This window comes from Vicugna pacos, chromosome 6 (genome assembly GCF_048564905.1).
Source record: "Vicugna pacos chromosome 6, VicPac4, whole genome shotgun sequence".
Classification (NCBI taxonomy): Eukaryota; Metazoa; Chordata; class Mammalia; order Artiodactyla; family Camelidae; genus Vicugna; species Vicugna pacos.
The window spans coordinates 62,301,351-62,328,005 of record NC_132992.1 but is presented as its reverse complement, the minus strand read 5'-3'; the positions used below and the strand labels follow the sequence as shown (position 1 = coordinate 62,328,005).

General features: G+C 36.1%; 1 protein-coding gene and 1 non-coding gene across 8 annotated transcripts in view; both read left to right on the top strand.

The window, feature by feature from the left end:
* The window catches only part of KCNH5 (potassium voltage-gated channel subfamily H member 5), a 333,981-nt gene that overhangs the window by 258,981 nt on the left and 48,345 nt on the right, over positions 1-26,655 (top strand). For all 7 annotated transcript variants that reach the window (XM_072963183.1, XM_072963182.1, XM_072963181.1 and 4 more), the window contains 2 exons: positions 8,235-8,487; positions 24,523-24,719. In XM_072963183.1, coding sequence (XP_072819284.1) covers positions 8,235-8,487; positions 24,523-24,719 — 450 coding nt within the window. The remainder of the gene's footprint in view (positions 1-8,234; positions 8,488-24,522; positions 24,720-26,655) is intronic.
* Positions 14,261-14,390, top strand: LOC116281103 (small nucleolar RNA SNORA18). The gene has a single exon (XR_004190559.2). It is a non-coding gene; the product is annotated as a small nucleolar RNA SNORA18 (small nucleolar RNA).

Sequence of the window (26,655 nt, the reverse complement as noted above, 5' to 3'; positions counted from 1 at the left end):
TTATTTTTTTTTAAATTAGGTTGCCTACCTTTTCCCTATTGATTGTAGAAGTTTTTCATGTATCTTGAATGTGACTTCTTTGTAAGATACATATGTTACAAATATCTTCTTTCACTCTAAGGCTTACATTTCATTTTCTTAACTTTTAAAATTATTTTTATTATACATGTTTCTTAAATTACATTTATTATAGTCTATATGTTGTTTCTTATAATTTACTTATACATGAAGTACTTCCATAGAATATCTAGGAAGAATACTTAAGCATATAAATATTCGAATAACTATACACTTTTTCTGTTCCACTGGTCCAGAAGAGCTGAATTCCTGAGATGCTTTACTGTAGTGAAGGGTCTAATTTATGAGGAAGCTATGTTTAATACTGCTATCCTATTTCAACTATAAATAATAACACAACAGGCTTTACTCAATAAGAACATATTGATCAGGGTCTAGTCTGATAAATGTCAGCATATTGAGAGAGTGAGTGAAAGAGCTTAGTGTTCCTTGAAAGGTTTCTGGTTTAAGTACATAGTCATCTTACATATATATATACACTGAGATATACACTGTATCTATAATCTATATGTGAGTGTTAGAGTTGTGAAAAAATATTTCAGTGTGATCTCAATTGTTCAAATGTTGGCATTTTATTTCATTTAATTTTTCTGCTTAATAATTTCCCAATCTTTTCAAGACAGCTTTCTAGATGCTGTTTTACATATGCTTGATTTTATCTATCTGCCACACATATATGTATATATACATATACAATAGTGTATATATACACATATATAGGTATATACACATATATTGGCACACATATGTATATATAGTCTCTTATACAATCGAATTATAAGGTAAATTCTTTTTGCAATTAGAAGCAATATAAATAGCCAACCCACATATCTTTTATTTCATTTACTACTCCATGACTTCTTTTGACTACCTTTACTTTCTATAGTTTATATTTAATTGCATAAATAAATAACACAAATAATTTTAAAAAGACCTGATGCATATCTTTAGGAGTTTTGGTGTGCTCTGTCTGTTGGAAGAATAGTAGGTGGAGACATAAGCTTTCATAATCACAATCATTCTGGGAATAATTGTTACTACTGATTTGGCAGCTCCAATTTCTGTTCCATTTATTTTCTTTGGATAGTACCTATCTGTTTGAAAGTAACTTTTTAAAAAATTAAAATTATATATATTTAAGGTACACATCATGATGATTTGATTACATATACATAGTAAAATTATTACTACAGCCCAGCTAATTAACATATCTGTTATTCTCACATAGTTACTGTTTGTGCGCGTGTGTGGTTTTAAAGTAAACTTTTAAAACTGTAATAAAACATATATTGAAAAATGAGAGAATTATAAGTGTACAGCTTGATAAATTTTCACAAAATGAACACATGTGTCTTGCCAGTACCCCAAATCCCATTACCAGAAACCCTCCCATGTTCTTTCCAGGTGTTAATCAACTTTGCCCCTCCAAAGTAACCTGTATCTTGGCTTCAAGAACTTCATGTACTGATTTTGCCAATTGTTGAACTTTAAGTGAAATTAGGGTAGAGAATACTCTTGTGTGTCAGGCTCTTTTTCAACCAATGTTATATTGTTGAGATGTATCTATGTTATTTGTTTGTGTTTCTTCTTTCATTCTTACTGCTGAATAGCAGTCCACTGTGTGAATAGCCATAATGTATTTATCTACTTTGATGTTTATGGATCGTTGGGCAATTTTTAGTTTGGAGCTATTGTGAATAATGCTGCTACACTCTTGTTTGTGTGGTTTGGTATGTACATATTTCTGTTGGGTGTATACCTAGATGTTTAATTGTTGGGTCTTAAGGTGTGTACACACACACACACACACACACACACAGTATATATATTCAGCTTTTGCCATTATAGCCAGGTAATGGAAGTATTGATTCACTTTCACCCACAGTATATGAGAGGAACTCATTCTTTTATAGACACTAGGAACATCGTTTGTCATGGATGACTATCAAAAGATCATGACCAGATTGCTTATAAGATGGCTTACACTTTTCTGGATAATTAATCAAATTACATTAAAAATAAACTTTTTGAAAATATTTTCACATACATAAAAGTATTCTTAGTTAGTCAAATATATGCACATGTAAAAGTGCAGACATGAGACAGAGAATGGAGAATAGTAGAAGCTCTAAATTTCATCAGAGTCCTACCTGTGGAAAGTTAGTAGCCCCAGACAGCAGCTTTAACAAGTTAAAAGATTGGTAGAAATTGCTATTTGTTTCTTTTCACTGCTCACTTTACTAGAAAAGCAAGACCATGAAAACTTGCTAGAATTGGTTTTCTGTATTTTTTTTTAACAAACAACTTAGGTCTCACTTTTATATATGAAGTCTAGTCATAGGAAATTTATGTGTAAAATGAAAGCTATCAATTTTAGCCTATGATCTCTCACTAGTTATAGCAGTCTTCTGTTGCTAAATATGACCTTTTAGTTTTAAATGATGGAAGTTAATTTGCTTTGGTTTTATTTCATTACATTGTTCCTGAGTTAATTCTCTAGAGGTTTTGATACCCCCAGTAATTGGCAGAGTTAACATCCAGATAGCAGCTCTCCCTTGGCTGTCTGTCTATACTTTAAAAAAATCTGTAATAAGGTGAGCTTTCTTTTCTTCCCATAAAATGAATGAGAATTGAATTCCTGTGGAGTACTCTCCTTCATTTGTTGGCAGTCCTGAGCTCCTCATTCCCAGGAAGGATTGTAAAAACGTTCTATGTGCTAATGCCATCTGCCTGACTTTTCCCACTGATTTTCACTAACATAATACCAATCTGATTGGATTGGTAAGTGGAGGTTAATTAGCAGTGCATAACTTAATTGCATCAAAGAAAACAGGAATTTTGAAGAATGTGAACGATGACTTCAGTGCCTAACAAAATGTCATCGGTGCATTTATTCCATTGTCCTGAGAGAAAACTGGGGGATCATCTTCACTTATCAATTATTATTAAACATAGCCGATACTATATTATTCCTGGTAGAGGATTTTGTAGGTAATCAGTAAAATAATTTATTTTAGAGCAGTAAGAAACCTCAAGAGAGAGCCTTGTGTAGTTCACTACCTTCAGACACTTAAAATAGTCCCCATTAACCCCATTTCATATTAGAAATGTGTTATAGATTGATTAGAAGTGATCAGTCTGTTCGGGTTTTTTGGGAGGTGGGGGGAGGCAATTAGATTTATTATTTATTTTTAGGGGAGATACTGGGGGTTGAACCTAGGACCTTGTGCATGCCAAGCATGCACTCTATCACTTGAGCTACACCCCCCCAGAAGTGATCAGTCTAGATCAGTGATCTAGTGGTCACTGGACTAGGGAGCAGTGGTAGGAGACTGCCTCCACTAAGACTGCAGCTCTCCAGCCTCTGTCTCATTACACTACACAGTTCTTCTGTTTCAGGTGAAACTGCTGTTTGTTTCATTTCAAATGCAAGTGGGAGATTTCAGAGAGAGATTATTAAAATCATGTAAGATATTCTCATACACTGCCAGTCAAAATATAATTTGGTACAAATTTTCTGGGAAGCAATTTGGCAAGAGCCTTAAAAATTTTTTTTATACTTTGCTCACTAATTTTACTTCTAAAACCTCTATCCTTAGACAGTCTTATATATATATACACAAGTTACTTGTTATGACTTGATTTATGAAAGGGAAATTCAAAAATCTCAACATCCAGTTATAATGCAATGGTTAAGTTAATTGTGTTATAATTATATTAGGAAATATTATGCATTGATTCAAATTACATTTTGAAATCAGTATTTCGTGGCATGGGAAATGATCGCAATATGACAGTGGGTGATTATAGTGTGAAAACTTTAGAGATTCAGGTTTTGTGAAAATGGTATATGTATTTATATAAACGTGTAAATAATGAAGAAGTTTTATTTTCTTCTTTATGGTTTTTTGATTTCCCATGCTTTATATAATGAGTGATAAAAATACATTTTAAAGTATATTCGGGGGCGTGGGTATAGCTCAGTGGTAGCAAACATGCTTAGCATATATGAGGTCCTGGGTTCAATCCCCAGCACCTCCGTTAAAAAAATAAAAAATAAAGTATATTCAAAGCATGAATAAGAGAGAGGATAAACCTTTTTCCTATGACTCTAGCCAACTAGGAACGGTAATTTTTCAAAGTGTTCCTGACTGGAAGCTCCAGGGAGACTGGCACCATGAGAGATTTTGCTCATGGAGCTGGAGGGCCTGTGTAGAAGCCAGCATGTAACTAGCCCATAACTAGAGCATGAGGTAAAGGAATGATTAAATGTGTCCTTTGGACCCCTGCCTAGGAGTCTTCCTTCCCATCAGAGTCTCACCCAGCATAACCTGCTTGTATCTACTATCCGTACTGGGCATAAGGCAAGATTTCATTAAAAAAGTAAAGTCATTTTATTGCTGTGAATAAAAGCTTGAAATCTTTAGAATAGAGTCCTTTCAACTCTGCGATAATGTAATGTTACTATTGTGTGCTACTATTTAAAAAATACAGAACACAACACCTCTGACTCTCATTTCCCTTTAGTATACAGTACCAAATTTGATGATAGAGCTGTTGCCATAAATTGCATTTATGGCAGAGAGAGAGACTGAAGGGGGAGGTTGGTCTGTTTTGATGGCTGAATAAGTAGGCAGAGAAGGAGATGATGGAATATGCTAGTCAAAGGGAACAACACATGCAAAGGCAAATACCCAGGAGAGAGCAGGGCAACTTTAGAGGAATCTCATGAGACTGGAGTGCAGGGTTGAAGGAAGGTAGTAAGGGGTGTGGCTGCAGGGAGCTCCCATCATAAAGAGCCTTGTATGCTTACTTAGAACTTGAGATTAATCTGGTGGGGGAGCAAGCCTTTAGGTTTTTAAGAAAGTGAGATAATATGACTGTATTTGTGTTTTACTAAGAGTTCTCTAGTCTGAATGTTGAAGCTAGATCTTTGGAGCCTAAGGGATACCTGTGAAGACACCTCTTGATTGTGGGTTTAATGGAGCTGGTATCACATATACTCAAAAAAGTTTTCTTTTTCAGACCATGGCGGTTTTTTTTTTCTTTCTTTTTTTTTTTTCACACTTGGTTTGCAGAATTCTAAAAATGATCCCTTATGTACAGCCATAGTTCTTCCAAAGAGAAAACTTGATTGTCTTAATTAAGAATCTACTTTAATTTATTACTATCCTGACATGTAGAGTGGTTAAATAATCAACTCTGGAGATGAATAAAAGAAGTCATTTTTAACTGAATATATTCTACTGAAATGTAATTTTATTTGTTTATAACTATGAGATACCCATTAGGGAACATACCCACAAGAGATTGGATATGATATTCAAGGCAGAGTGCATTGAAATTGGGACCAATTGGCCAGGTGTGAGAATCATCTCAAATGATAATTTTATCACTTAAAACTAAATTTTGCCTTGCCTAAGACACTTAATTAGGGCTTTCATTAACAGAAGAATATAATACTATACTCGTATTTCGATGACAGACACATTGTGAGAGAGCACATGCTCTATTTAGAAATTGGGAAGGAGTTTGCCACTAAGCGTGACTTTGGTCTATTTTAACACTTAGTTTTAGTTTGTCACTTTATGACATCTGGACTTTAGTGTATAACATGAATCAAAATAATGAATGAGTCAATGTCATAAGAAAAGTGAAGAAAAGGAAAAGTGTTCTTAAAATGTAATAAAAATCCTCTTTTGATATATCACTAAACAGAGAATATTGCTAATACTAGAAGATTTCATTTGCAGCATGAATCTTGAAAGAAATTATTAAAAGGGCTTAAAATGACTAATTTTACCAAAATGAATTTAAAACAATGAAAATTCCGTAAGGTAAATGGAATAGAAATAGAATTACCCATTTTCCCGTTAAACTATTCAGTATAAATGTTTACATGTGTGTGTATGTATTTTTGAATTGTTTTTATGTTTTTTGCTTTCCTAGCACCAATTTCATTTCCAACCTGAGAAAAATATTAACATTAGCTAGAGCTTGAAATATATTCAGGATCATGCTGAAATACTTACTTAATTCTGCCTGGAAACTCATCAAACAGCCAAGATGCAGAATTCAGGCAGTAGTGGAAAATGGAAAGAAAAAAACCTGCATCTTTAGAGGGCTGAACAAACAGTAAACTTTGTAGGAATAGTCATGTTCATTAGAGAGAATAAAAGCTAGTTTTCTTTAGCCTTTGCATTATGTGAGGCTAAATTGGGCTAAACTCAAGTCCTTTCATTTAATTCCTACAATGAGCCTATGAAATAAACACTTGTCATCCCATTTCACAGATGAGGTTTAGAGAGATTAAATAACTTCCCTTAGGTTACAGAGGTAGTACGTGATAGATGTTCACCCTGACCTATGTCCTCTGGAGGCTGACCTTTCATGGTACCTCTAAGTAGTAAATGACTTCTAGGCAGCACATGCTCCTATGTCACCCTGGTCATGCCCCTGTCATAGCACTTTTCTCACTGTATTATAATTGTCTCTTTACATGCCTACCTCACCCTACTTCATGGTTGGCTCCCCCAAAGCAAAGACAGCATCTGATTTACCCTTCTAGTTGGCAGGAATTTAAGGCAGTGGCATGCCCCGTAGTGGAAGCTCAATACGCGCCTACTGAATGGCTGATATTGTCAGAAGTCACTAAAGGGTAATATAGTAAAGAGAACATAGTATCATTACGGAAAATAACTGATCTAGAAAGAAAGTGCCAATTGCTTCTTATAGCCATGTGAGGAATTCCCTCCTCAAAGATGAAATTTTTCGGAAGGATAGGTGAGCTTGTCACTACTGCCTGTAAGAATTCAAAAGAGTATGGAAAAAACAAAAAACAAAAAACCCCAGAGATGCTCAAGTGATGTGAGGTAGTATCATAGTACTAGGAAAGGTTAAGGGAACAAATACTGAGAGCATAATTTAATGAATGGTCTTAACATTTATGATGGGCTTGTCTTCTATACACGAAAGAAACCAGCTTTTCATTGATAGTAAGCCCCAAATAAAATAGTCTGGGGGTATTCCAAGCCTTAGGAAATTTTTTAAAGGTTAAAATGCAATTGGTAGAGGAAAGAAAACTATGTTATATTAAAATACTATCAGTATAACTTAACAAGGAAAAATTAACTTAGACTTTAGCTTGAGGGATTGAATTTCTATCAAAGAAATACATTTTTGATTATAAGGAATGGTTTACCAAGAGGATTGAGAGGGGATTCTAAGTGAGTTTACACATGGATCTTTAAAATGGACTGTTCTAAGTTCTGTAATCATATCTTGCTTGATGATGTTGTGATGGTAATGTGCTGATAATGTCCATTTTAATCTGGGTCTTTAGTTGCGCTATCTGAACGCTACAGGGAATAAAAGCTCTCCACCCTGTCTCTCTAAGTGTGACTCTGCCATGTGTTCCCTCCTCTGCGGGATGCTTAGAGCTTGAATTCTGCTGTTGCTCTCAGTAGGCTTTAGGAATCAAAGACTGGAATGAGCAAGGACTGCCATGCAACGTGATGTGCCCACCTTGCCAGCGTTGACATTGCTGGTTACCCAAGCCCTACAGAAGGCTGGTGAATACCCTGTTTACTCCCTGAACATGAATTCATTAGTAAAATGAAAACATTTCAGAGTGAAGAAAACATGTCGAGTTGTATCAGCCATGTGAGGTTGCATGTCAAGTTGCAAGGGTACTTTTGTTGATTCTTTTGTCTTATAAATTGTTGACATGAAGCCACCTCCAATGTGTAGTAAAGTCCATTATCCTGAATTTTGCTTTAGTTATGAAAAATTCTAAAACAGCAACTAGTCTAAAACGAATGTCAATGACTTATTTTAGTTTCCTTTGGATGACATTATATTAAATTTTTTTCTGAGACTGTTCCTGGCCATCTTTACTGTGTCCTTACTATGGTGAGATCCATACCCTCCTCGAAGCTTTACTACATGGTGCTGTATTGTAATAGTCCATATGCTCATCAGTCCATCCCACTGGTTTATTAGCTCTTTCAGAGCAGAGCTGTATCTTGTTACCTTCTTCCTCAGTACAGTGTTTTGCAGACTATGTCATAGTCAATAAATATTTGTTGGATGACCTTTTTTTCTGAAATAGTCCCTTTCTCTTTTCTTCTCACTTATTCATCTCTCACTTTCTTCAGGTCCTCTCCATCTGTCCCAAGGACATGAGAGCTGATATCTGTGTTCATCTAAACCGGAAGGTTTTTAATGAGCATCCTGCTTTTCGATTGGCCAGCGATGGGTGTCTGCGCGCCTTGGCGGTAGAGTTCCAGACTATTCACTGTGCTCCCGGGGACCTCATTTACCACGCTGGGGAAAGCGTGGATGCCCTCTGCTTTGTGGTGTCGGGATCCTTGGAAGTCATCCAGGATGATGAGGTGGTGGCTATTTTAGGTACTGTGAACTTTCCTAATGTAGTAGCAAACGCGTAACAGTTTTAGAGATTTTACTTCTCAGGTTTCTTAAGAGAAATTTCCTTTGCTTGGTGACTTTGGAAATTGGGTCACTAATGAGATGATGGATCTTAGTGAAAACTAGTAATGCTGTTTCAGCAAAGAACATTAGTACTGGTCACAGCTTAATGGGCTGCATGAGGGTTTGATTAAACTTTCTTTGGCAACAGTAGGACAGTGCCTTTTAGACCAGAGGTGATCATAGCCTAAGGTGGCCATACTGCCATATTGGTACGACTGAAAATGGAGAGCATCTTATTTTCACGCTCTCCGCCTCCTTACAGTGGACCTAAGCAGTGAGCTGAAAATGATGAGGGGGTAAGTGCATTTGACCCGTTACATTGGAGTAATCACAATCCAAGTAAATTTAGATTTGTAAAGCTGGTTCTACCCATCAGTATTTATGAACCAGGAAAATTATTTAGCTAATAATAAATTTGTTCTACAATTCAGAGATCTGGTGGATAGCTGTACTAACAAAAAAAGGCAGTAACAGTACATGTGAGTGATAAAATTTTTAAAAATTACATGCTTGGGGATAGTGTAACATATATTTCCTGATTAAAAATTGATAATTATTATTTTAGATCATTTTCTGCTCAAATATCTACAGCATGAAGTCCACATAGATAAGAAAAAAACTAATAATGAGGTCAGAGGAGAACCATGCCTTGTGTTTTTTCAAGTAAAATAAGTTAGAATTGCAGGACGTCAACCCCCATTTGATCACACTGTTCATGGCTTGTGTCTCATGAAAAATGAGCTCAATTTTTAAACAATTGGATTTTTTTAGCTACCGAGGTCAACCTACCATAGCTTGAATGCCACGTATTCTCCAAAGTAAAAAATTGACTGATGTATTTTAGAAACTGCAAAAGCAAAATCCAGCCCCAAAATGAAGGACCAATTTCAAAAAGCACGATTATTTGAAAAAGACAGAACTGAGAACTGAGAAACAATGACCATTTTCATAGGAAAACAGGTTCAATAAAATTCGTAAGAGTTACAGAAAATGGTTCAGGTTTGCAAATGACTGAACACTATTGTTTGTAAACCTTTCCTTAACTGTTCAGAAATAATATTATATTTATTCACACATTTCTTTAAGAAGCTTTTTTTTTTTTGCAAGAAAATTCATACAGCGCTTATAGTCAGCACTCTGGGTGTGTTTAATGCTGTTTAGTGCTTGTCTGCTTTGTTTCCTGAAGTATAAAGGAGTGTACATTTTGCCAGAACAATCCTTTGTGGTAAAATGGAGTATATATACACTACAACCATTCTTGTTTGCTTAAAGGGGATAAAACACAAGCTTCAAACGGGTGTATTCTCTCTTCCTGCATGTTCATGTCAGTGGTGGGTGGGAGAACAGATATCAAATATATTACCGTAAAGTAAGTACCGTCGTGATAAATTACTTCAGCTGTGCACCCATTGTCATTTGCTTTGCCCCATTTTCTTCATTGCAGCTTCACCTTGGTAGCTTCTTTTCTAAAAAGATGGATGGAGAAAGCTCTGAGTGCAGTGCCTCTGGGCTGGGTCCGCTAAGCTGGAATCATTTGCTCAGTGAGACAGGCAAAATGCATTTTCTTTTCATTTTAAAATAAAATGGTAGCTGGTTTTGCCCAGCGACACAGTAACTATGAACACAGGCCCCTGGGTATTGAACCAGTCTCATCATATATCTGTCACATTTTACTTCTTTGCATGAGTGCTTTTTGTTTATCCTCCTCAAAAATCTTGGGATTATCTCTTGGTTTAAGGAGTCAAATTATATGTACACCTCTCTGGCAATCTTTCTTTCCTTTATTCCATGGGCCTCTAACAAAGATTAGTTCAGCCAAAAGGCAGAATGTTTTTGTTTAAAAAAAAAAAAAGTTTGGACACGGAAGTGATCTCCCAAGGTGGAAGTGAGTGGCAGGAGGCGAGGCATGACGCCGGAGAGGCTGCACATGGGCCCAAAGGGTTACCTAGGTGCCATGATGCTGGGCAAAGACACTGTCCTCATGGAGTCTGTGATTTGGGTCATCAGTGATGAGATAGTTGTGACGAAAAGCTTTGGGAATTCTGCTTTGGTGTTCAGCCTTCTGCCGGTTTCTGGGTTTATAGGAAGGCAATATGAGGAGATTATGGACTAGGAGTGTGGACTCATGGTGACTTTCTGCAGGAGAGGGAGTGTGATGTCACACATGAGAGACAGCTGCACCATGCCCCAAAGAGTATGTCTGCCATGATCCAGATATGCCCTTATGTTCATATAGTTTACAGGTTTCACCCTTGAAGCAGCTGAAGCCCGGTGCCTGCTGCCACCTGTGCCTCTCCTGAGGGGCATGGAACCTGCTAGAAGGGCTTTCCTCAACCAGACCAGCTTCTTGACTTGTAGATCATCACATCAGCTCCATTTTGTGACTTCTCGGTGTGGTTTCCATTGGGGGCACATGTTTTCAGACTTTTCTAAACTAAAAATAAGTTCTTTTACAATTAAAAAGATGTTTTGTTTAACACTCAAGATGACTTAACAATGTTTTAGGAAAGGCAGAGGGGAAAATAGTAACTCACCAGCATTACTTCTGACATTTTGCTGACTGTTCATCCCTCTTCTACTCCTATTTTTCTTCTTATTTTCTCATTTTTTGGTAGCCTAATTTTGAAATAATTAAAAACAATGAAAAGTTGCAAAAATCATCTGACATGTATCTTTAGGTTTTCTACCTTATTGGGTAAGTTGATTGAGTCTTCAAGATCTTTACTTATTTTTTTCTCTTTATCTGTCCTTGACCTGAGAGTGGCATGTTAAAGTACCTTATTTTTAACGTGTTTTATCTGTGCCTCTTTGAACCTCCTATAGTTTGTGTTCTATAGTGTTGTTGCTGTGTTATTTGGTGCACAGATATTCATAACCATTGTAACTTTATTTGAATTGCATTGTGGTTTTTTAGCATTGAAATATGTCCTTTTTCATCATGTCTAAAAAATTTTTGCCTTGTAAGAGTCAGACAGAAACAGCATCCCTTCCCCCATTTGAGTATACCTCAGAAAAATGAGAATTTGTCTAAGTTGGCCTGATAGGAGAAATAAGTAGGCCTTGCTCTCTCTTATACTGATGTATTTGCCAGTGGAAGGATAGAGAGGTGAGGTCATTTTAAAATTAATTAAAATCTCTGAATCCAAAAAAAATAGGTGCAGTTCATTCTTTTGGATCCTTGCCTCTATACAGTCTCTTGGTAGGTACATAATTCTTTAATGTGTCAAAAGTGTTAAGGTTGTTTAATGAATAGGTTCTGAAGCATAACTAATTAATGAAACATTAAAAAAAATGTAGTCAATAAATACCTTCTTTTTTTAACACTGAAAGGTGGCATCAAGATGTTTTTCTCAATAGGGCATATGAAGATAATTGCAGCTCGTGTCTTTTTTTGATTTGAAGTTTTTTCAGTTCTTACACCTCCACCTTTTTTTTTTTTCTTTTGACCTTCCCACTTTTTATGAAACACAAAGAATTCCAAATTAAGTTCATGGTGCATACAGAATATTTTATATTCCTTAATATCTACTTTCTTTTTAGTTTTTACCCTATAATTACTTAATGTGCACAGATTTATTGGTATGCCTAAAATGGTCAGGTTATTTCTAAGTCTCTCCACAAAGCATATTGTACCTTTTAGAGACTATAAAAATGGCATTTCCCTATTAACAGTAGACCCAGCTCCTAAGATATTTGTTTTGCTGCATTCACATTTAGTCTTTTCTCTTTTGTATTCACTGATTATTAGAATCACACAGTTGAAATTATTACCTAAGACAATCTGACGTTGAATTCCCGGGAGATCTGTGCTTGTTTATGTAGCGTTTGGATGGTGGGGTTAGATGTTGTTATAGGTTTGGGGGAAGGGGACGTAAATGAGAAAAGAAAAGAGAATTAAAAGAACTTAACAATATAAAAAGGACAATTTCTAGTACTTGGGTTAAGATTTTAAAATTAGAATCAGCTACGGAGAATCAGTTTATCTCTTATAAACATTTGTGCGTTATCAAAGAAAACATAAATTATGGTTCCCAAAATTCAGAATCTGCCTCTTATTTTTATTCCAAAAAGAAATAATGTGAGATGTGAATGAATAATATTTTGCTATTTGGAGAATTTGTGATTTTTGTGTTGTAGTTAAGATTTCTTCCCATATACTTACTAGAGGTCAAGTGCTTCACGCTTTAAATTCTAAAAAGGGCTTTTTCCAAGCCCCAGAAAATTATTTTCTTTTGCATCCAAATTTCTGTGTTTTCAGATGCTGTGCTATGAACCAGGTAGGTTTGCTCTACATATGATGATGATGATGAAATTAGTTAATTTAGACATTTTTATAAAGAGCAAAGCAATTATTTTCTTTTTAAAAATATTGCATGCTTGTCTTCTTTTAAACTTTCCAAGTAGTGATTATAACATCATTTATCTGTGGTTCAAATTATACACTTTAGAGTTCCTCAGCCTGTAGATTTGTGGATAAAATATATGTCTTTACAATCTGGTAGTTCAGACTCAATTTCAAACCCTCTCCCTACCATCCTTCAAAACCAAATCTTGTTTCTTCTATCTCACTGGTGTCTTTTTACCCTAGTTTAGGGTCCCTTCCGATGACCACTGATCTTAAAATTTTGGTCCTGGGTCTTGGCTGCCACGTGAAAGGCCTATCTGCTTGCAGTCGGTCCTCGGTTTCCACCTGCGACTCTGTGTTACGCTGCCACTACAACCATTTTTCTAAAGTATAAAATATCTTGCCAGTCTCCTCATTAGGGTTGGCTAACAAGGATAAAATGGGGACACTGGGGGTAAAATGTCACTCCAGCATGGCCCATGAGGCCATTTAGGTCTCGATCTTTGCCCTCCTTTCCAGCCTGACCTGTGCCATTCCTTATTCCTACTCTGTTGTCAACATACTGAATTGCGGCGAGTTTCCTGAGCACCACTGAGTTCTCTCTTCCTGGCGAGCTGTTGCATATGCAGCTTCCTTGTTTAGAACACCTTTTCTCCTCTTCTTAGTTGTCTGTCTCTTGCTTCTTCATCTTCTTGTACTCTTTCCCTTGTTGCCCCGGTCTGAATCAGGTGCCTCTGTTCTGCATTTCCAGTGCGTGCCTACCCAGGTTCTCAGTCCTTCCTGCTTTTAGCTCTTGTTTATACTCCTGCTATGTTGTGAGTACTTGAAATATCTTGCTCATTTTTGTCTCTCTGTCATCTGTGATAGGACCTCTTAAATAGGTTCTCAGTCAAGGTTCAATCAGCCAAATTTGCTAGCACTCTATTTGGCCATTAAGCTGTTTTTATAATTGTTTTAATTCTGGGTACCCATGAAAAATACATTGTATTCTGTTGCATTTTCTTCATGTTTTATCTTAAGATATTGACTACCCTCTATTTCTCTTTCATCTGTGTGCTTTTAGTAAAATGTGTTTCCCTAAGACTCTAGCTTTAGCATAGATCTAGTATGGACTGAGAAAGTATTTTCCTACTGTTAATTGAGCACTTGGAACAAGGAGACTGTAAAGAGATACATTTTAAATATCTCAGTCCACTCAAAATTCTTTAATAAAATACTGCTTCCTTGTTCTCCATCTAACTTGTACCCTGGCCATTGACCATGGTAGGAAAACTTTCTATCTGTGGAAGGGGATTTGGTTTTAATTCCTAAAAGCTACATTACTTTCGCCATCAATTGGAATGGGTAGTTGAGGTCTATCCCGATGGGGCTTTTTCTGTAGACCTACATCGTTGGAAACGCCTCATAGAGTAACTATGTGGTTTCCTTTACTCACAGAACTACATGTTAGATCTGTGGGAAGAACTACAAGACAGAGCTGCTAAATAAACTATGAAAAACCTAACAGTCAGACTTTTTTATCTTAGGTATTGGCAATGATCAGTACTGTTCTAGGGTGTGATAAGCTTAGGAGTAAATGATTTGAACTTTATGCATATTTAGAGGGTGTCTGAAATTCAGAACCAGGCAGATCAATCTTCCCTGACCCCAAATACGTAATAGTCCTGAAGTAAATTGCTTGAGAAAATTGGATCCCAAAGATTACAGGTGAGTTGTTTTCTGAAGTGTGCTCATGTTCCACTGGAAATCAAAGCCCAACTAAAAGAATTATGGGCTGACTGACAACTGCTGATTGACCAAAAATCATTGAAAGGGCTGCCTTGAAGATTATACGACTCAGACATTGGAGGAACTAAGGGTTGATGGGCAATGGAAAGACTCAGAACATGTGTTAAGTTCTTGGAAAGTTTATTGACTTGAATTGTGTTACACAATGGAAAAGACTCTTTACACTTTTTGTAGAAAAAAAAATTGGAATGGGTAGTTCTAAAAATCAGAATTAGTTTTATTTGAAAATAAACATTTATAGGTTAACAGGGGCTTAGAGAAAGAAAAATCAAATTTGTAGTTAGTAACTGAGCACCCTCTGTGTTTAACTAAAATTTAAATTCTATAGATATGTTTTGATTTTAAGATTTCCTATAAAAACATTTAAAGTCCATTTTTGAAAAATGCAATTCAGACCTCTTTTAAAGTCTGACTTAAATACCAATATTTATTAAACACTCATTGTTTCATAAGCATTATTACATCAAATTCTTTAATTAACTCTGTGAAGAAAAGTACTTACTCTAGCCATCTTACAGGTGAGGAAACCGAGCTCTGCAGTATCAGGGACTCACCTCGGGTCACAGCTAGGAAACAAGTGTTGGGTACAGGACTTGAGCCCAGTTTTATCTGACTCAGTGTCTACTCTCTTAACCATCACATTACAAATATGATGCTTTCTTTAACAGGAATTTAAAAATAGAATTTTGAAATTATATAATTAGTTGGCTTAACCTTGACAGAAAACAGCGTATCTATATTAACTTTACCAAATTGTTTCCTTTTATTAAAAAATATTTTTCTAACAACACTGTTAAGTACTATAGCAGTGTATATTACAGAAATCCTTCACCAAACATTACCTGAGTATAAGATGGTTCATCAGCTACTAAATATCTAAAAATATGGTCGTCCCCTAAGTGACTAGTCTCCTGCCAGGCAGGTGTTTAGGACTGGGGAGACTGGCTCAAGAGTGTCAGTCGCATGAGCCCTCGAAACACACGAGGAGGACCTTAAGTTCTGCTTACAGGTCTTTCATCTGAGTATTGGAAGAGTTCAGAGTCCGTCAGGCTGGTAGGTATTAAAGTGGAAGAAAAGCTTTTAAGAACGTTTCAGGATTGCAAGGATGGCCAGGGATCTTTGCAGGTTTCGTCTGTGAAGAGGTGGAGTCTGTTTCTCCAGTCCTCGAGCCTGTGCTGGCCTTATGACTTGTCTCAGTTCTGAGGCTGAATCTGCCACTCTTCCTTTAGGTGCCGACTGTCTGGACAGAGTGGGGCTGCTTGGCCTGCTTTCCTCGTTGCTCTTTTGTTTTCCTGAGGTCATGGTATCCACTTACAAAACGTTCCCCTGCATTTTCCCAGATTTCTTATACCTACCGCGTTATCACTGTCCTGCTTGCACTCTCCGTCTCTACCCTGCCTTCCCCTAGTCAAGCCCATTGTTCCATCTTTTCTTAAAAAGCATCAAGGATGCCTTGTCTTCAAGGACTTGAAAACTTAACTAACTACAAGTTTAACAGGTGGGTTTTGTTTTGTCACTAAGAAGAAGATCAAAGCTAGCCAGTTGTAGGTGTAGCTTACGTGCTCAGCGATGCCGTTGAGAGTTCAGCCTTCCTTTTGGTATGTGGAGGGTGAAGTGTTATTGCTGAGTAGGTGCACATTAAAATTCCCCCAGTTTTTTGATGTGCAAACTAAAACACAGATTCAGAAAGTATCCCAATATAAACATATAACCTAATGAACCTTTGTAATGCAAAGATCCTGTAACCATTTTACAGGGCAAGAAATAAAACTTTTATACTGTCCCCACCTCAGCCCCCAAGAAGTCACATTATGTGGCCTATCTGAAACTCCAAGTTTAATTTGCCTATTTCTCAGTTTGGTATATCTTTTAAATATTTTTAAATCTACAAGTCCCCCTCTAGCTCATTCTTTTCTTTAGAATTGTTTGTTGACGGGCCTGGGCGTTTCGTCCTGGAGAGTCCCCACAGTCTGGGTCCTGCTGGCTGCATACTCACTGTAGTTCAGCATGTTACTGCATTTCCTGTCAGTTAGAAACTGGATCCAGAGGCTTGATCAGACTCAGGTTCGATCCCTTTGCAGGACTGTAGGATCTGTGTTCTTTCATCAGGTGACACATGATTATCTACTTGCATATTTTTATGGTGTTAGCAACTGTTGACACAGTGCCTAGATCCATTAATTCACGGGGAGTTGCAAAATGAAGATACTCAAATTTTATTGTGTTTCAGTTAGAATACTTTCATAGAGAGATACTTCCTCCCAACTACTATTCGGTTACCCAGTATACAGTTCACATATGTACATACTTGACACTTTTCCATTATTTACCAGTTTTTAAGGTAATGAATTGGTTTCTTATCCTCTGAGGGTACTTAGATAGTTTCTAAAAAATATCCTTATGTACTAACGAATTTAAAACAAATGATAAATTTCAATGCATTGCAGTTTTTACCGTTATTGAAGTGCAGGTTATCCTATCTTTGGCAAATAAGAGACCCTTCAAGTTGGCTCCTGTGTCCTTTTGATACAGTGGTCTTGGCTACGTTGTATGACCAGATCCTCATCTCGTATAATGCTGCCTCTGGAATCAGCCATAGTCTTTTCTCCAGGAAGCTCTAGTTTGTGACATATATTTTAAGATCACAGTCTTGGTCCCACAGATATTTACCGCTACTAGGTTGGTCATTGTTTCTTGGTTCATTTAACAGATAAAAATGAAGAGAAAAATACTAGTATGTGTGTCTGTGTCTCTGCGTATGTGTGTATACACACACACACACACACATATATACAAATAAAATTTCTTATGAGTTCATACAGATATATTTAACTAAAATTCAGTACAATAGGACTTTATTTACCCCTCCTGTATTACATCTTCAACTACTTTCTTCCACATTGAGGATGCTGGAGATGACAGAATTAAAATTCACATAATTGTTCAATTGCCTTATGGGACATTACAAATATAGCAACCTCAGAATAACAATACTAATACCATCACCACCAAATACATACACCACTGAAAATACACAAAAACAGGTTTTTGCATATACTTGTTCCGTTCTCCCGCACAAACTATTATTTTTGGTAGTTGTACTGTCTCTCTGTTGTCAGAGCACACAGCCATCGTGTAGTCTTTCTGTCAGTGTCTCTCTGGGTGTTTTCGTTTTCTAAAAGATATTCACTAATAGTAGAAAAAAATACACGGGAACGATATTCCCTGACTTCTTTTATGTTGGTGATAAAGTGTGTGCCTTTTATTCTTAAAAACCAGTTTTGCTGGTTCACATTTCCTTCTTGGAGTCACTTAAATGTATTTCTCCCTCTGCTTCACTCGAATCAATAGGCAAATCGTGGAGCTTTTGTTTTCTACCATGATATCTTTTGTTTCTTTCTCTCCTCTTTAATCTTGTTGTCACTGCCTTCACTCCTAATGAGGTGATTGTGAGACAAGGTGAAGTCTGTATTTGTAATATGTGAAATATCATATGATTGTTTCACAGTGATGTAAACAGTTTTCCAGCAGTGCTTCCTTTGCCACTCTTCACACAGTCATTAGTTATACTATTAAAGTGCAGGACAGGCCATGGCTGTCTTTACTTGGAACACTTTTAGTGGTTCCCTCCTTGAAATAGGATTAAGCAGACTGTCCCACGGCATTCAGGGTTCTCCCTCTCGACTTGGCCTTCTCTCTGTGGCCCGTAGGTTTTCCAGTCCTGGGCCAACTCTGCTCATCACCCCCTGGGCAGATCATGCTCATGCTACTCTTTGACAAAAAATACTCTCTTCTCTCTCTTCTCTTAAAGGCTCAGCTGTGATTAAACTCAAGCACTACTTGACTTGTGAGGTCGTAACTAAATTCCCTCAAATTCAAAATGAATTTTTTTCTTGTGTGCTTAGCCTGTCCTGATCCTATAGTGCTTATATTATTTTTTCCTATTTTATCACTTTTGGGCAGTCCTTTCTTATTATAAAATTAAAAATTCTTGAGAACAGGATTTCTTTTTCCTGCCTGTCTTTATCCCTCCATGGCACAAAGCACGTTCCAGCTTAAGCGTAGAGTTAGGCTTAGAGTTTGGATACTAGATATATTCATTGAATGGGGTCAATAGGGCAGCCATCATTGCTCCCACTTGACAGATGTGAAAGTTTTAAAACTTAGTTTTCAGCTCTCAATGCTTTCTTAGAAAAAGAAAACAAGAATTTCAAGGTGTAACTGCTTTTCAGTTTAGTCTTTTTTTGAATTTTTTTTTATACTATGCTACTAACTTTCTTGATTTGGGCACATCTCTGGGTTTCTATATATAACAAATTTGTTCTTAACACTCATAGCGCCAAACTCAGGGTTATCATCCTGCCTATTACCATATCTTCTACCTCCTCAAAGGTAGCTGCTACCTCGTCCCTTACTTACCCATCAGGATTCTCTCTGCTTTTTAATGTCTACTTAATAAGAGCTATTTAGCTGATTCTTTGTGGGTGTGAATAAAAATTCGTAAGCTAAATCAGTGATTTTTTTGGTAGATAAGAATTATCTGCTTCTCTGAAAGTGTCAAACTTGTATCCATCATAATTTTTCAACAAAATGATTTTGGACATCAAACACTGAAGATTGGCAGGCATCAATTCTAAATGTTTCAAAGATTCTATTCTAATACACTACACCTGTATAATTTCTAAGTTTTAATGCTCATCATCTTGCTCTTTCTGTTCTTTTCCTTTAAAATATTAATTTATGACACTGGCTGTTTGTAAATAATCAAAGTCAATTTAAAATTACGTAATTTAAAAACTCATACTGTTTTTCATTTATAAATAAATATTTATGTGCATATGTATTCATAATAAAGTTTATGAGCCAACTACAACAATCAGTTATAGTGAAGGGCTGACCAATAAAAGTAAATACATGAATTAAGTCCATTCTGTAGAAGAATCATTAAATAGAGCTATCCCTACAGCCCCACATACACTCACAGGAAACTACCTCAGTCAGCTTCAAATGCTGTATTTTTTTGGATTCACTGGCTGTGTTGGATAGCTATTCTTACTGATGAATAACTGAAATAATTTTTATGAAATCATTTTATCTATATCATTAACTCACCAAATGATGTGTTTCACGTTAGAAAAGAAATAGTCTGTCTATAAAACAGCATCTCAGGGGACAACAATATCCAAAGCGTACTATGATCTGTTTTACTCCTTTAATTATGTTGTAACTCTTTTGCCTCTGTTTCACCTTTAAATTTTTCAGTTTTCTACTCTGTGAATCTTCAACATTTACTTCTATTTTACAATCCTGTTTCCTGTGCTTTAGAAGTGAAATACTTCATAAGACTTGATGCAAAGAGCTGAGAAAATATAAATAGACCAAACAACAACTTTCATGTTGATGTGAGCTTTTCTACTAATTTTAGGGCTTTGGGGGAAGGTTAGTTCTCTCAAGCTCTAAGACGTTTCTAGCTAAGACTACTTTCACCCGGTGGGAACTGACCTAAAAACTAGCATTAAATATGCTATAGTCATAAAGTTGAACAGAATTTCCCAGCCCTGAAACTGTGCAAAATCTTTGTGATGAAAAAAAGAGTGCTTCTCTGGTGGATAGTCCATGCATAATCTCACGTCTTCACAACCTGTGATATCTGCACATCACTCAGTGTAAATGTGCGTAATATTTCCCGAAGAAGAACATTAGTCAGCCTTACTGTGGCTTGTAAATTAATGAATTGGTTCACAAGACAACCACCTTCCCAGAAGTGCCTTAAAAGTTTGTTATGAATTGAGTGCCTATTAGCTGATAACAGAAAACTGGTTAAAGCAAAAACATTGTGCTGTGGTAGATTATGTTAATCTCTAATTGGTGTAATGTGTATCCTAAGGGAAATTCTATGTTATAAAACAAATAGTGTTGCTTACATGTAATGTGTGTTCTGATATTGAGAGCAAAATTATCCACATTTATTAATTTTACTATGCTTCTATAAACATTTCTGGGGAGAGGAGCAGGGGCTAAGTTTTACTTTGGCTGAGTCAGCTAACTTTTCTGTTACTTTTCAGCCTTATAATCTCCTAATGAGATTTGGAGTTGTTGAGGCTCTAGATTTTAAAGTCCTCTCCTTTTTTATTTCTTTTTCACAATGAGACAGAAAAAATATTACCTTGAAAATATAATTTGAAGCTTTTTAGTTGATTTACTGTAAAATTATAGATGTAAAGAAACCTTAAACATTAGGTTTTGTTCATCCCGTTTCTTTCAGAATCAGGGAACCAGATGGTCATTCAGGTAGCTTGATAACTTGATCCAGGCCACATTGTTAGTGATAGAGCCTCATTTCTGGCCCTTAATCTCACATTTCCCAATTTTGGTCTTCTCTCCTTTTCTCATTCTTTTTTCTTTTTTCTTTTTTTCAGTAAGTATTTGGTGAACTCGTGAACTGTTTTAGGCATTGGGGTTGATGGGAGTGGACTAAAGAGAGAAAATTCCCTGCCCTTATGAGTTTGTATTCTATTTTAATGCAATTCTTATCACTTCATAAGCTTTTTATTTCCCCATGATACTAAAAAAGATAAATAATTTAAACTTTAAAATGTTGATAAAAATATGGTGAGAATTTTAAAATCATCAGTTAGGTAAAATAAAACACGACATTTCAATGCCTCCACAATTAAAAATGGTCTACATTGGCAATAGAAAATTTATGTATATATTGCATATTTTTTACCTGTTACAAAAATGCATGTATCAATCAATGAAAATTTATTTACTATTCTATAGATCTATGTACATATATTATTGATGCAGTTTTATTAAAAAGTACAAGGAAAGACAGCTGTGAAAATAATTTACCTTTTTAAAATAAAAGTTTGACAGATTCATTACAGAAATATTTGGAAAACAAAAAGAAGCAAAACAATAAACACATCATTGAAGGCAATCGCTGTAAATATTAAATGCATTTTCTTTTAGTATTGTATCCCTTTTGGTTTTTAACACAATTTATTGTATTGTATCCCTTTTGGTTTTTAACACAATTTATTATCAATTGACAAATTAATAAAAGCCTATAATATATAGAATAACACAAAATATAAAATGTAATATATTTTGATTTCTATCATGATTATTTTTCTTTAAGAAAATAAGAAATAGTAGACTTTTAGTTGACAATTCTTTTAGTCTTAGAGTTTCAATTTATTTTTATGTACTTTGTTACAGCTGTAACAATGAACATTTTATTCTTTATATCTTTATTTTTTCATTTAACATTATAAGATTTGCAATTTTGCATGTTATTTCTAAAACTAGTTTTAATTCTATAGGAATTGATACTTGATATATAGATAGGTATACATAGATTTCTGTTATCATTGGGTATTTTATTTATTTTTACCAATCTGAAGTCATGATTAGTAGCACTCCAATGAATATTACATATGTTGGTTCTAAATCTTTTGAATTATTCCTGGAAGTTAAATCACTGAATGAGAGGCCTTGATTATTGTAGATACTATACAGGAAAATCAAATAGTTGAAAAGTAGTGGGCACTTATAAATGAGTCAGAGGTGGTATTATAAATAATAACTTGAGAAAATGTTACAGAAATGAATCAGGAAGAAATGTAATCCTTTTTCTATTTCTTCAAGGAAAATTCCAGTACAGGAAGAGTAACCATGACCATGGAGGAAAAGGAACGAGAAGGGATCAAAGCAGCCCTTTAAAAGCCCTGTTGTGTCCATGGCACCAGGGGCTATGATAATATAACAGCTGTCGATCTTGTCTGTTTAAAAATTAATGCATGTAAATCATAAGGCAAAATAAAGCCCATCCATTAACCCCTAATGAGAGAAGACCTACTGTTTAATGCACTTGCTTTGTGTACATGTGTATGTTTCTGGGGATGAGAGGGTTCCTAAAATGGGATCATGCTGTATGTGTGATTTGATATCCTGCTTTTATTATTTTATGTAATGTGAACATTTCTTTGTCACTTTCTTAAAATTTTGTGGTATTTATTGGCTGCATAATATTCCTTAATTTATTTATTTATTCATTCATGTTTACCTTGTTTCTACCTTTTTTGTTTATTCTAACTATCCCTTCAGTGAACATTTTTAGAAGTAAATTTGGTACTTCTGATAATGCAATTAGAATAAATAACTGTAATTGGAATTACTAGTTTAAAGAGAATGCCACTTACAGATTTCTGAAACTTACATGTGTAAGTGGAGGCAGAGTGTATTTTTTAAATTTCTGTAATTAAAGTCACTTGTGATGTAACTTAAGTTACTCATGATGGTGTGTAACCCCAGATGCCTTATTTTCCTCTCAGGTCCCTAGTTATCCTTCCTTGGACAAATATATGGCCATTAGACAGTTAAGTTGTTCATCAGTATCACTAACTGAAAGAAATTTTTGGAGGCTGCAGAAACAAATGAGAATGCTCAAGATTTATTAAATATCCATTATGGTTATTTTATGCTGATCATTTGATCGCATGGTGGTTTTAACCACCTTCTCAACAGCACACATTGTCTCTTTCCATCCCAAAGTGCCTCGTGCTTCTCTAAGGACTTCCAAACTGCCTGCCTGGGGTGGGCAAAGAGTCTGTCATCTCACTCACTCAGCCTTCAGCTCTCTCTCTGTCTCTCTCTCTCTCCCCCTCGCCCTCTCTCCCTCTTTCTCATTTCTCTGATTGCATGCTATCTTTTCTCTCTGCTTGCCTGACTGGCCTGAAGTGTTATAAGTCACCTTCTTCCTTTTTTTCAGTCTGTTCTGACTTTAATCTTCATGGAAAGAGCAGATATTTGCTCCCCTCTGTGGTTAGAGTGCAGAAGGAGTAAGTCTTTGGTAGAGTGGCTCTAGGAAGATCCTCTCCACCTGGATATGCACCCTGTTTTTAACACTTTCCCTTTTCCCACAGAAGAACAAAGGACACAGTAGATGACCCTTCAGAAGCCAGGGACACTCATAGAACTGCCTCTGCAGAAAAGCCTTTCATCACTTAATCTCTGAAACTCCCTCACTTCTCTTTGTTTGGGCCACTAAGTACTCTTCATTCAGAATGGTGAACTGTTGATTTCAGGTTGCTAGTGGATGTTGCTCTGAAGTGAATGGTTGACTTCTGTGTTTTAGAATTCTAGAATTTTAAAAAGGCATCCACATTTGACTACAGTGGCTCACTCTTTATGGAGCTGTCGATGGCAGAGCTAATCTGGGGCTCCAGGATTTACCTATTTTAGCTCCTTTGGCCTCTGATTGCAGGCTGGGGCTCGTGCTGGGCTCTGAGGCCCTGCATAAAGCTTTGGCTCAGTGGAGAGGAAAGGGTATCCTTAGGGAATAAATCATGGTGAGTTTCAGTTTGCTGGAGCACAAGACTTAGTTGCTGAATAATGTATGTTTAATCTATGTTGAATTGATTCCAGGTTTATAAAGACTGTTACAGTAGATCCTTGTATATTGCATTTTACTATCATTCCTACCAGAAGGGAACAGAAGAAAGGGTGAAACTAAGATATCACCTTTGCTCCTTCTAGTCAGAAACTATTTGTTAAAATGAAGTTTTTGGCTTCTCAGTTGGATTCCATTTTTTTATGCCACTCCAGATTTCCATCAAGTGCTAAATTCAAGATGACATTACTTTACATATTATATGAAAGTGTTGTGCATTGTTATATGTATATAGATGGATTTATATACTCAGACTCTAAGTTATGCTACAAGATCAACACCATATGTGAAACTGAATGAAAAATAGTGATTAGAATAAAAGCTAGTGTAGATACTTGAATATGTATCTTATGCTATTTTTCAGGGAAAGGGGATGTATTCGGAGACATCTTCTGGAAGGAAACCACTCTTGCTCATGCGTGTGCCAATGTCCGTGCCCTGACATACTGTGACCTCCACATCATCAAGCGAGAAGCCTTGCTCAAAGTCCTGGACTTCTACACAGCTTTTGCAAACTCATTCTCAAGGAATCTCACTCTTACCTGCAATCTAAGGAAACGGGTATGTTGTCTGGATCCACTTCCTTTATTAGCATCTGGAGGGTTAATGCTTCACACTCTATTAGTTGAGTCTTGGTAAAGTGATTTCACTTTGTGGTAGAACAGTCCCATCAATGTAAAGTGACAGATTTTCTTTCCTTTTTTTTAAAAATATTTTGTTTACATTTTAAAGGGGGGAAAAAGCCTGAGTACATGGGTAAACATTTAAATCTTTATCATTTAAGTGCAGAATGAAAACCAAACTTGAGAAACAAACTCTACTATAATATAATTAGTTAATTCTTGGGGTTTGTAATACTGCCATAAAATTAATATTGGTGTCTCTTACTTTATTATGTAGATTTTTTAAAGCTGGTGAGGTTAATCAATCTGGTGGCTTAGTTTATATTCCTGACTCTCCTTAAACCCCCCTCTCATTTAATAACCAATTCATAAAGCTCATTCGCCATTAATTTTTCCAAAGCACACTCTCTCAAAAAATAATTAGCCATACTGACATATCCTACAAACAGATATAGGAATCCTTTACTTTGCACAGCTGCTGCAAATTTAATCTTCATTGCTGCTTTCGTTTTTATTGATGAGTGTGACACGAATTTAATTTGCATGAAGAATTCTCCCAGCTCTGATTTATAGGTCGTTGGACATTGGCTAGGGCCCTTTCATTGCCAAGAATGAAATAGATGTTTGGATAACTGCATTTAAGGAATTTCATCTAAGATGATTGCCTGTCTATGATGAAGTATTTTGAAATAAGAAGCCTTCCCTTTCATTAACCCCTTAAATAGAACCTTCCTGGTAGTTATCATGGAGAAAAAAAAGCAATCCAAGAGACAAATTAACATCTTTACCACAGCAACACAGAAATGACCATAAGCAAGTCATTGTAATTTCTCTGCTCGGGGTTCTAACAGAGGATAAAACTGCAGGAGTCATATGCGTACCAGTGTCACAACACTTGATTTATAGTTGAATAGCAGTTTCAGTTTATATTTTGTTAACAAATAGTTGTTGAGCATCCATGACCAAGCTGCAAGGCAAAAATGTAAAGAGCTATAGAGAGCCAAAGACTAAATACACAGTTCTGATGCTCCAGGAGCTGACAGCCAAGTGTGAACATTATATGAAATACAAATATGTGAAACATCTGTTTGAACAAGACATTGAAAGTCAAGTTAGTGATCAATGTGGAAGGCGGGTGCCAAATATGAACTTAACAGGGCACATGCTCATTCATTAGGGAGCTCGGAATCCCATCAAATACTGCATGGAAATAAATCTCCTTAGGTCTGTGCTTTACCTTCTCCAGTGACAAATGCCTCTTCTACAAGGCTGCCTGGTGGATATTTGAAACTCGTATCTTATTAAGTCTTTCCAATATATATTTTGCCAGTTTTAGGAGCTTCCCACATACTGCGAGTTTACCAAAACCTAAATCTGTCCGTATAGTCCTCAGAACAGATATTATTTGTCACTGTCCTCCTCAAAGCATGTTGTTTACACACGATCTCATCTGATGTTTATAATATTCCTGTGAAAAGGGCAGTTATTTTCCTTTCAAAACAGACCCAGAAGATTAAGGAAACTCAGACCCAGAAGGATTAATATTAAATAACCAACTGAGGTATTTGCAGTACAGTCTCAAAGAGGGATAATTAAGACAACTCACCAGTAGAAAATAAATTTTAGTTCTTCAAAATGAGCTCATCACAAAGCTCTGTCATCTCTTTTGTCTTTAATACATCTGAGCACATGCACGTCACACACATGCGTGTGCGTGCGCACACACATGCACACATTGGTTATGAGAACTGAGTGCACATACCAGCCTGTTTATCTCTAACAGGTGTGGAAGTTAGAGACAGAAAACATGTGCTGCTTTTTTGAAAATTGAAGTTCAGTCATTTACAATGTGTCAGTCTCTGGTGTACAGCACA